The sequence below is a fragment of the Miniopterus natalensis genome, chromosome 1, assembly GCF_054644295.1.
Source record: "Miniopterus natalensis isolate mMinNat1 chromosome 1, mMinNat1.hap1, whole genome shotgun sequence".
NCBI lineage: Eukaryota > Metazoa > Chordata > Mammalia > Chiroptera > Miniopteridae > Miniopterus > Miniopterus natalensis.
In genome coordinates this window covers 139,543,776-139,556,722 of record NC_142081.1, presented here as the reverse complement: position 1 = coordinate 139,556,722, position 12,947 = coordinate 139,543,776, and the positions used below count along the sequence as shown (strand labels likewise).

At 31.8% G+C, this 12,947-nt stretch overlaps 1 protein-coding gene across 3 annotated transcripts in view; it reads right to left on the bottom strand.

Annotated features, from left to right (window-relative positions):
- The window catches only part of TBCK (TBC1 domain containing kinase), a 165,164-nt gene that overhangs the window by 114,442 nt on the left and 37,775 nt on the right, over positions 1-12,947 (bottom strand). For all 3 annotated transcript variants that reach the window (XM_016223615.2, XM_016223616.2, XM_016223618.2), the window contains 3 exons: positions 12,231-12,304; positions 3,920-4,061; positions 106-166 (listed from right to left, as the gene is read on the bottom strand). In XM_016223615.2, the coding sequence (XP_016079101.2) occupies positions 106-166; positions 3,920-4,061; positions 12,231-12,304 (277 nt within the window). The remainder of the gene's footprint in view (positions 1-105; positions 167-3,919; positions 4,062-12,230; positions 12,305-12,947) is intronic.

Here is a 12,947-nt window from a genome sequence, read left to right as displayed (position 1 = left end):
TCAGAGTATTCACTACTTCAGACAAACACATCCTCAATGTGTTTGATTACTAAGAGTCAATAAAGATTATATTTATATTTGAAAGATAAATTGCATGACACTTACCCAATGTAAGCAAAAATTTTAGTCTTTCAGAAATATCCAAGCTTTGAAATAATTTTCTTCCCTAAATAAAATGGGAGAAGAATTCATGTAAACATTTGCATATTTTTTCTAAGGAGGTCTTTTTTTTCAGAGTTGAAGATAATTTTATCAAATACTACTATTTCTCTTCAGAAGTTTTATTCAATTTTTAAAGTTAGTTCCATTACAGAAAAAAATTGTTCACATGTTTTTTAAAATACTGCATAATATTTAACATTTAAACATTTCATATATCTAAGGATCATTACATTTTAGATGATCTCAAGCATGTTCCTTTTGAGACCCACACATACCTGAATGTATAGATGGATTCCAGGCTACCCGGAATATTATTAAGAGTCCAAGATTTCTCCTGTGAAAGGTTCAGATTACCCTTCATCCACCCAACTTATATACTATGATTCAGGCAGTGTGTTGTCTCTGTTAAGAAACAACCTATGACACTCCCTTCTCCCACAATGACTTGAATAGCCATGCTTTGTGCTCCCAGAGTACCTGGTATATTTCTTTATTTTAAGACACATATACATATATTATATTTTAATTGTTTCATTATTAGTCAGCTTCAGAGGGATCCTTGTAATGAAGTCTGGGATCAAACACTTACAATTTCAATGATTATGTGCTGAACAACTATTGTGTGTCAAATTTGACATTCTACCACCAGTTACACAACTTGGGCAAATTACTTAACCACCTTAAGCCTCACTTTTCTTATCTATTAAAATGGCATATTTACTGTACTTGCACTAAGGGTTATAAAATGCATAAAAAAATGTTTCTATGTGCTTTTTTTGCACATAGAAAATGCTTCATACATGTTAACTATTGTTATGTTTCTCTTATTATAAACAAATTAAACTTATATGATCCTTTAAAAATGAGACACTGATTTTTTTTTAAAAAGGAAAGTTAAAACTTTCTCACAGACTTATGAAATTAGCAATACAGGTGGAGAGATGATTGAAAAAAGTCACCATTCCTCTCTCTTCTCAATCTCTTACATATATTAACCATCTAAAAATTGTAATCTTCTAAAACATTAATATATTACTTTCTAAAATTATTTATTTCATCAATATCTTGTTTAAAAACTTTAAATGGCCCCCATATCTTATATAACTAAATATAAACGTCTCAATTTAGCATTCAAAGTCTCCTAGAATATGGCCCCCAATACATCTTTACAGTCTAAATGCTTACTATTTATCTGCCTTGTGATGAACATGGCACACACAGTGCAGTTAAATTTGATTATTTGCAATACAATGAACATACTGCCTATATTCAGGCTTATAGGCTTTACTCATTTATTTCCCTACCAGTAAATTTTTCTTCGGGTCTATCAAAATTCTATATATCCATCATTTCATTTTTACTCCTGAATGTTAATTTTGTGCATTAAAGAATCAAAATTACTTTCTCTCAGCACTTTGATGGCACTGTCCCACTGTTCTCTTGCTTATTCAATGCTAAGAAGTTAAGTGCCTATATAATTCTCACTCTTTATATATGTCTTTTTTCTCTGCCCGTTTTTATTTTCTCATTAACACTGATAAACTTCTGGGTGGCAGAGTGGCTACAGTAACTTTCTGGTGATATGGTGAAAGATTTCTAGTAAAATGATCTTGGTATATAGCTTCTCATCTATTTCCTTAGAATTTCTAGTGTACCAAAAGCTCCGTTAGTTGTTGCTATGCTATTAACTTATATCTTAGTATTGTAAATCAAATATAAGTGTTTGATGAGGCAGAGGAAGTTTTAAGCTTTGAGGATGTTCAGTTTGCCATCCTTAAACTGTCTAAACTTTGAGTAACACTTAATATGTCATAAAGTCCATATAATGAAATTAATATTTTCTTTCTCGATATTCACATAGCTCTCTGAGTTTATCTTCAAAGTTTACGGATTTGAATTTACAAGCTCCTTCGTATTGTGTCTTAATCACAGTTTATTCCTTGTTGCATTTGTCATGATGCTACACATTCAGTAAATGCTCTTTAACATTTGTTGAATTGAATTACTCACATAAGACATACACAGATCAGTAGTAAAGAGTTTAGATATAGGTGATGGTAATAAAAAGAAAAAGCTGTATACTTTATATTTACACTTATGTATACTTCACTTTAAAAAACAATAAATTTTACTATTATTTTATACCAATTAAAAAAGTAAGATAGTCTACACAAAGGATAGCAAAGAATCAGAAAATCTGACATTTTCCCTTAGAAAAAGCAGTGCCAATATGTAAACTACAAATATTATTATGCATATTTTAATATTAATAATAAAGTCTAGCATTTATGGACTGTTTACTATGTAACACTCTATACTAAGTACTTCATATACATTATCTCATTTAGTTTTTCTAACAACTTTACAATATAGACACTACTGTTACTAATAGAAGTTGAACCTAGGCCTTGAGAAGTTAGGTTAGCTACTCTAAGTCACACAACTATACTTTGCAGCATCAGAATTTAAACCCAGTTCTCTCTGACTACAGAAGCTTATCTCTTAACTATTATGCTTTCCTATCTCTGCTGTTGAATTAATTCTTAAATACATAAAATGAGAAAAATAATGTCAATCTAATTCTTAAATATGGTAAAAATTGATGACTTAATTTTTTCAAAATATTTTGAAAATCCCTTGGAGGACAGAAATAATAGATAAATAATACAAATGTCTGCCTCAAAAGACTTCATAGTCTAAGTAAAGTAGACAAATTTGACAAGTACTATAATAGAAGAGGAGAGCAAAGAAGATAGGAACCTAAGGCCGGCAGATATTTGAAGGTAGAATCAACAGATTGTTGTTCCTTCAAAATTATTCCCATCTTGGACATGACAGATTGTTAGTTGTCCCTCCAAATCCATTCTCAACTTCTTTCTCGATACTTAGTTGTCCAGCTGAAGACATTTCCTAGTCTCCCTTGAACCTATATGTGGCAACATCAGTAAATTATCGCTAGTGAAAAGTAGAGTTGATAACTGCAACTTTTAGGTCATATCTTTAAAGACAGCTACCAGGAAATCACTCCTCGCCTTTCCTTATGGCTAAAAACAAAGGTGATAAAGAGAACTTTGAAAACCAGATGTTGAGAATGGTGGAACCATTCCTGATAGCCTAGGTTTCTGTGTGACATTTGGCATAAAGCCCACCCTGCCCTCACTGGACTGTTATATAAGGGAGAAAAACACCTATGTTCTTTAAACTACTGCATTTTAAATTCTTTTGTTTTTAATAGCAGTTTTCTCTTTACCCTAATAAATACAGAGGATATCTGGTAAAGGCCTCATAAAAAGCCAACATACAAAGTGAGTCTTACAGGAAAGATAAGAGGACAGGAGAGCAGATGGTATTTGAGAAAAAAGACTACCAGAAGGGATAGAGCATAAACATATCAAAGAATGTAAGCTGTTTTAGTGTAAACATTTCTAAAAGTGTTTAATTTTTAACTTAGTATGCTATAAATTTTTTATACTTAATACAAGTGTAAAAATTTCCAGATATCAAAATAATATTTACACTTAGTGAAATTTACAATTAGTAAAAGTGGAAACATTTCTAGAGCTACCAAAATAATAGGCAAATTAACTGTAAAACAGGATTTTTTAAAAAGTGAAATTGAGAATTAAGCCATTTCTCCTCATATGTAGTCAATCTGCAAAGCAAAAACATATTATTACCAAATAGTTTTCCTATTCAAAAAATTATTCTAATAAACACACAATTTCTGTTCATTAGTTTAATGTTTCTTCATACATACCACACAGAGCTCAAATAAAATGATTCCTAGAGACCATACATCTGATTTGGGGCCAGAAGGCAATGGTTTTTCACTTGACATATGATCAGTGGTTTTGGAAATTCCTTGTGCAATGACCTCAGGTGCCAAGTACGATGGATACCTATAATGATATATTAAAAAATGAATAATTACTATGAACTACAAAGGGGGAAAGAAGTAGAAGAACATTTTATATTTGAAAACAGCATTAATTATTTTGAATAGTCAGAATGTCAAAATATTATAATAATATATAAATTAGAAACTAAGACTCTCCCATCTCTGTACTCCAGTCACTCATACATATTTATGTATATGTAAACTTGAGCACTCATCACCACTGCCCCACAAGGCAGCATACTATACACATTACTCTGTACTCCTTTTTATTCAAAGTATATTTTAGAGATCATTCTACAACAGTAAGTATAGATTTGCCTCATTCGTTTTGAAAATTATTAATAATTTTATTGTATCGATGTATTTATTTTGAACAAACTCTGATGAAGAACATTTTGGAAGTTCCATTCTTTTACTACTATAAACAATGCTAAAATTATTATAAATATTTCATATCCCACAAAAGTATGTAAAGATGACAGACAAATTTCTAGATGTGGCACTGCAAAGTCATAAGGCATATATATTTTAAATTTTAATATATATATTACCAGGTTGTTGTTTCAATTGTATCAATTTATATTCTCATAAGCAATACATGAGAGTGACTATTTCCCCTTACCTTGACCAACATAACAAATTTTCTTGAAAACTGCTTTAGTCAATATTGAGTAAATATTTACTAAAGAAAGACTATTAAATATGAATAAGGCATAAAGAATAAAACTACAATAAGCACCGATGTACTTATCAAGCTGTTTAAATAAAGAACATCTTATCATACTAAAGGTCCATTTCTGCTTCTCCCTAATTGTGTCCCCCTGGTATCCCCCAAAAGGAACACATAGCTGATATTTGTGTTCATAATTCTCATCCATTTATAGTTTTACCATGTATTTGTACCCCTAAAAAGTACACTGTTTAATCAAACATATTTCTGAACTTTATACTACTGGACAGTATTCTTTTGTGGTTTGCTTTTTTAATCAACATCATTTATTTGAGTCACCCATATTGTTGCATATACCTATGTCATTAATTTTTACTTCTATTCTATGAATATCATAATTTATGCATTCTAATGTCAATGGTTGTTAAAGTTGTTTGCTGTTTTTAAAGTATTACAAACAGTGTTGTTTAGAATACCATGAACAGTGCACAACTGCAAAAATTTCCCCAAGGGTATAAACCTAGGATTGAATTTCTAAGCTATAGAATGTGTGCACTTACAACTTTATGATATCGTGACAAAGGTGTTTTGAAAGGCTTTTACCAATTTATATTTCCAATAGCAGTATATGAACAGTTTCTATTCTTTAATTCTTCTCCAACATTTGATAGTGACAGACTTTCTAATCTTTGACAATTTGGTAGATGAGACCTATATGCCATTGTGGTTTTAATTTGTATTTCCTTGACAATTAAAAAGACTGAGGCATGTTTTCATGTTTATTAGACATTCAGGTTTGCTATTGTGTGGCATGCCTGTTCAAGTATTTTTTCTTTCTCTATTTTTTATCTTGAATATTATTTTGCATTAGTTTCAGGGGTACAGCATAATGGTTAGACAATCATATACTTAACAAAGTATTCCTCCTGATATTTCCAGTACTCAGTTGGCACCATACATAATTATTACAATTTCATTGACTATATTTCCTATACTGTACTTTATATCCCTGTGACTATTTTTTACCTACCAATTTGTATTTCTTAATCCCTTCACCCAGTCGCCCAAGCTCCCTCTACTCTGGCAACCAGCCTGTTCTCTGTGACTATGAGTCTGTTTCAGTTTCGTTTCATTATTTTTTCTTTATTAGATTCCACATGTAAGTGAAAGCATATGGTATTTGTCTTCCTTTGACTGACATTTCACTTAGCAAAATACCCTCTAGGTCTTTTATCCATTTCTCTGGTAAGTTGTGTTGGGGTCCCCAAGACCACCCAAACATTTAGAGATTCACTAGGACTCATGTAATTTGGCATATAGATGTACTCACGACCAAGATTTATTACAGTGACAGACTGAGGATATATAGCTAAGTTGTCAGGAAAAAAGACATCCAGGGAATCTGGAGGAATCTACATGTCAGCTTCCTTATGCTCTCTTCCTCCTATCAGGGGCCAAATAGAACAAACTTTTCCCCAGCAACAAAATGTAGAAACATGTATGCAATGTGGCCAGGGAAGCTCATAAAAGACTCAGTGCCCAAGGTTTTTATTGTTAACTGGTCATAAAGGCATCTTCAGCTTAGCATATATCAAAATGCAGGACGCCCAGAAGGAAAGCCAGTGTTCTGCATAAACCATGTTCTTTAAACAAGCACAGCCTTATAAGTTAGGAAACCATGGGATCAAATGCTTTTGAAATCCAAGTTCCTAGGTGCTAGCCAAGGGCCAACTATGCAAGGAGGACTTCGTTTCTAAGGAGAGCCACCTCATGCCTGCTATGTTAACCCTGTTCTGCACAATTGTTGATATTTCTATTGCTGTTTGGAAAAAGTTCTTTGTAATTCTGGACACTAATTCCTTTTTCAGTAATTTTGACTTAAAATACTTTCTACTATTTTCTGGCTTGTCTTTCCATTCTCTTTCTGGCATTTGTTTATGAACGAGAAGTCCTTAATCTTTCAAAGTAATTAATCTTTTCTCTCATACTTAGAATTTTATCTTGACAAAAGGATCTCCTGTGGTATTTTCTGAAAGTTTGATAGTTTACCTTTCATATTTAAGTTTCTTAGTCTGAGTAGAATTGTGTTTTCATATTATGAAAGGTATAATTTTACCTTTATTCCTACATAAATAAGCAACTGTGCCATTTCAATTATTGAACATTATTGTACTATTTTAAATCTATAACATTATATAATAATTACTGATAAATGCTAAGACGAGCCCCCACCCCAACACACATATCCTTTAATTTATCTTCAGGAGTGTCTAGGCCCTTTTCAGATATTTGTTTTCTATAGACAGTGGTACCTTGACTTTCGAACATCTCCATTGATAAATATTTTGGTTTACGAACACCATAAACCCAGAAGGAAATGCTTTGGTTTTCGAACATGACTAGGAAGTCGAACATGCCACACGGCTTCCGCTGAGTGCAAGATCCTGAGGCCTAGCTGTTGGCTGTTGATCCCTTGGTTTTCGAACATTTTAGAACTCGAATGGTCTTCCAGAACGGAATACATTAGAAAACCGAGGTACCACTGTATTGAAAGATTTTCCTTAAAAATATCCTGAAATGTATAGCATTATAACTTAAACAGCAATGAATTTAATCATTCTTTACAGGTTTGGTAGAATTTGCCTGTGAGTCTGGTCCAGATATCTCTCTTGGGAAAAGTAACTTTTACTACACTTCTGTAATTGGTGGTTTCAGATTTTAAAATACTCTTTGGGAATATTGGCAATTTGTATTTCCTTTGCAATCAATCATTTCATCCTAGGTTTCAAATTTGCAGAGTTAAGCAAATATTCTATTGAAGTCTTCTAATGTTCTCTAATTCTCTATGACCATATCTTATTTTGTGCACTTGAGTTCTCCGCCTTTTTCCTGATTAGGTTAACTAATAACTGCTTATCATAAAAACATTGTTTTTAATCCACTCTCCTCTTAATACTTTACTGTATTTTGGGTATAGCCTTCTTGAGAATTTGATATAGTTTCATTTTGGTGAATTTCACTGAAGAGATAAATGTTCGTATTTATCAAGTACAGGGAAATTATTAGTAGGAAATTCAATGGTAAAGTATAAGGAAATTAGTAAGAAAATCTTATTACATTAAAAATCCTCCTATCAACCCAGCAGGTGTGACTCAGTCATTGGGTGTTGACCTAAGAACCAGGCCGTCATGGTTTATTTTCCGGTCAGGGCACATGCCCCGGTTGTGGGCTCCATCCCCAGTAGGGGGTGTGCAGGAGGAAACCAATCAAATCTTCCTATCAGACTAAAACTTTTTCTCTTTTTCTGTTAAGTTCATTTCATGAATAATTCCATGAAACCTGAAGTGAATCTGCTGAGATGGAAATTCTTTCTCCTCTCAGTGATCCCCATAGTATTTGATTGGTATCTTTCTTATGGTTTTCTAATGACTGTCAGCTACTTATTTTACTCGTTCTATACTTTATGTAATAGGCAATCACATTATATAATATTACACATTTTTATGTTTATAATATTTAATATACAAAAATTTATCCTCCCATCTAGATGAACTCCTTGAGGACACTGGTGTGTCATTCATTTTTATAAATCCTCAGCAACTACCAATGAAACAAATATAAAATATGTTCAATATATTTTTGTTAAAAAATGAATATTTATTTATATTATTTTTCTTATTGAATTTATTGGGGTGCCATTGGTTCACAAAACCATGGAGGTTTCAAGTGTACAAGTCAACAAAACATCTACACACTGCTCTGTGCACCCACTGCCCAAAGCAAAGTCTTTTTACATCCCCACTTATACCCCGTTTGTCCACTTCCATGTACTCCCACCCCCTTTTCCCTCTGGCTATAACCACACTGCTGTTTGTGTCTATGTGTTTTATATATATGTGTCTGTTTTTTGCTTAACCCCTTATCAAAATGCCAGTTAGGTCTGCCTTACAGATAACAATTTAATAAGCATAATACATAAGAATCGGACCTATTGGCAACTGCTAAATTTGAATCCTGCTGCCTGGACACCAAAACAACAAAAATAGGTTCCGAATATAAATGAAAAATGTGTGAAATTCTGCTTTGTTGGTTGCATATATGCATACCCCTTCTTCATTTATTGTCTGATTTAGTCATGAGCGCAACCATCTATATTTTTTGATTCAATGAGATTAGATTATTATGCCACCCTGCAATAATGACATTAATCAAAATATACTTATGTATATGTAACATCTATGTAATGTAGGCACTCAGTTATTACTTCCATTTCTCTTCCTGTGGTTTTCTACAGCCACCTGCTCACACTATGATTGTCAACACTTCTTACTTGTAAAATACAAGTCAAGTAAGTCATGGAGTATAACAAATTCAAATGCGCAAATTAGGTTTTTAAATTCCTTTTCATTTTAATATAATGGTGAGGGTGATATTAATATATTCTTTTAATTTGTCCATGTATTTTTCTCATACACAAATTTGTATTATGGCATTTTACCCTAAGATATCATACTGCTCTTCTAAATGAATGTGGGATATCTCTTGAAACAGCTGAAGTCTAGTGGAAATAGTACTGGACTTGATATTATACCTATGTTCTAATTTCAGTCCTAGCGCATATTCTATATACAATCTGGGTTTCTTAATCTGTAAAACACAAATAAGAATGCCTGCCTAACAAAACTGTTATAAATATTAGTGAATATATGTTTAATAAAAATGGAAAATGTGACACAAATGCAATGTTGTACTTTTATTATCACCATACTATGGTCCAAAAGGTAAACTGGTCATTTTTAATCCTGATTTCCAGCACATCTAAGCCCAAAAATAATAGTGTGGGTAGTAAAAAGTCAAGCAACAATATAGGTAAATTAATAAACCTAAAACTCTCACTGGTGATCTCTAGAATCATAGAGGTGGCCCTTGCTCCAATCAAGGATGGTTAATTTAATTAATAAAAACAATAAGCCCTAAGATTGTTCTTTAATGTAGATTATCTCCTTTTTACAAGTAGCTCTTATTTAACATAGCATTTTAACACTCAGAGAAAATTACCAGAACCTTGCTGTATGACTGGTGAGGTAAATATAGTGGCTTTCGTCATCTGTCATCTGTTTGAAGTTTTAACAAGGTATTAAGCTACTGGCCTGCTAAAATAAATGTCCATTTTCTAACTCTTTATAATATTTTGAAACAGATGTTAACATTTTACTTTGTTGTTCCTTAATATTTGTCTTTCAAATCAACTGCAAGCTTCTTCTGGTGTAAATATTTTCTTTCATGCCTTGGCTTTTTGATCACTTTATTTTTCCTGGCTAAAGTTTCACATTTTGCTCTTTGGTACTTTTTGTTCAGACCCCTTGGGTCTAAGACTTCAAAGTAAGCAAGATCAAATGGCAACATAAGACCAATTCTATCCAAGCATTTTAAATTCAAATGTAGTTAAAAAATGCTTGATATGCTTTAAGAAAAATCACTTCTTTTTTCCTATTCATCATTGTAACCTAAAGCACCTTTAAGTAAAAGGTAAAAAATTGAAGTAACCCTTGTTTATGTTTTTGGAGTTCTCTCTCACACAAACTGAGTTAGACAAAATGAAGCAGCAGTAGGAATCGCATTTACTACAACTCCTTAAATGTTACTTCAAAAGGTAATTATCACATATGATGAAGACACTAGAGCTTCACTGTGGACTTACTTTGTATTATATTCAAACCTTTAAAAAAACCCAAATAGTGTAGGTTATTTTTACAAAATAGTTTGAGTGCTTGTAACAACAATTATTTGTTGTCTATGACCACAAGTTTTGAAACGCAAAACTTCAAAATTATGAATTTATGCAATTTAAGGTCAGCAAAATGACAACAAAAAATTCCCAATAAATCATGAGCCTCTTGAGGATAGGAAACTACTTTATTGACTTTTGTATATCCAGCAGCCAGAAGAGAAGGTGCTCAATAAATATTTTCTTAATAAATAATGGAAAGAATGACTGAACAGTTTATTTCAGATTAGCTATGTCCTGACAAATGAGAAGTTGAGATAAGAAGCCCACAATTTAACTTTTAAAGATATAAGGGTAATTTAAAAATGAGACCTTTTTTTAAACATCTAATTAATTTTTTAAGTAGAAACACACTCCAGGATTCCAATCCACAATTCTCAACACTGGAGTGACAGAATCGATTTTAGGGAGTCCAAACAGCAAAACACAAATGGATACTTTTAAAGACAACAACTGAAAAATATGATAAAGGTCCCTAGACTATATAATGGTATTATATCAATTTTAATTTCCTGGTTTTCATAATTGGTTTGTGGTTATGTACAAAAATAATTTACTTTAGAAAATACAAGCTAAAATATTGAGGGATAAAGGCCTTTTTATGTACTAATTAATTTTTTAAAAAATGTATCTTTATTGATTTCAGAGAGAGGAAAGGAGAAGGAGAGAGAGAGGGAAACATCAATGATGAGAGAGTCATTGATCTTAATCAGCTGCCTCCTGCATGCCCCCCGCTAGGGATGGAGCCCGCAACCCGGGCATGTGCCCTGACCAGGAATCGAACCCCTATTGCCTGGATCCTAGGTCGACTCTCAACCACTGAGCCATGCCCGGCTGGGCTGTACTAATTAATCTTAAATGATTAAAATATATTTATACACACATACATAAATATGTATAAGAAAAAAGAAAGAGATAAAGCAAATGTAAAATGTTAATATTTGTGAAATCTGAGTGAAGGGTATATAGGAATTCTTTGTACTAGTTTATAACTTCCATGTATTTGAAATGATATCAATTTTAAACACTCAAAAACTAAAAAAATATTATATTATTAAAATATTAAAACAGCAATCGCACACTAAATATAAAACAAAGATCTATATCAAAAGCATACATTTGAGTACAGGATGAAAAAAACTTTCATTCTTTTCTTGGAGGTCAATATAAACCTGGATTTCTATATCAGAAGGGATCATTAATAAACCTCTGACACTTAAACACAGACTTTCAGGTATAAGATCTATCCCATCACCTGTGAAATTTACAATGACTCAGCTTCAGTCTTAATATACAATCATACCTCAAAAAATAGGGAATTAAACTCAGAAACAAAGAAAAATAATATGAGAGTGATTTTTCTCAGTCTTTTGAGGAACACACACTATCATTAAGTGAGGATCTGGTCAGGATTCTTGCCTCACTTTTATCTAATTGTGAATGAAATAAAATTAATTAGTAAAAATATAAGGTAAACAAGGCCAATAATCTGTTAGCCTCTCTGCCAATTCAATGAAAGATCAACGTCAGGGAACTTCTGGATACTGGAAAAATTGTCTACTTTTATAAAATTATTTGAAAAACATAAGGTATGTTAATAAAGGAAAGCTAGTTATATGTCAAAAAGTAGTATCACCAATAATTAACAAAACATACATTTTAACAAAGATTACAAATTTTAAGATAGAACTTCAAAAACAAAATATTCTTACCCAATTGGAAAATCAACATCAACACCATGAGCTGTCATGTGATAAAGTCCAAATTTAGCCAATTTAACATGTCCCTACAAAAATGAAGGGAAAAAATCACTATGAAATATTTTAATACTAGCAAGAAAAATTATCATTATATATTTTATAAGTAAATGAGCCATCATATAGTCAGGTACATTAAAATATATATATTAATTTACCATAATTTTATTAAAAAGTATTTGCCAGTGTTTGACGTCTGTGTTATACTTATTACAAATATAATGTGTGTATGTACACATACATTTATATGTATGTATATGCACATATACATGTATGTATGTAAGTGTATATATACACACACAAAAAAATATTTTGCTTTTTTATATTTTCCAGGCTTTTTGACAAAGCAAAAAAAAAGCAAAAGTCTTCTCATCTGCCTTGAATCCTTAGAATATTTTGTGGTAATTTTCACGAAATACTTTTTTTCAGAGTGTTGCAAGTCCATTCATAATGTTATGATTTAACCCTGACATAGGAGTTCTTAACTTGAAAATATCGGGTCCGAAATCATCAAAATATTAGTGAATCTGCCAGGTTTCCAACAATTTTTGATACTGCTTGAGAATAATCATAATTATCACAAAGCTGAGGTTCTTAATAAAAGGCTAATATATTTTATAAGTATCTTAAAATTTTCCCCTTTTAGATGTTTAACACTAAAAACTTAAGCTG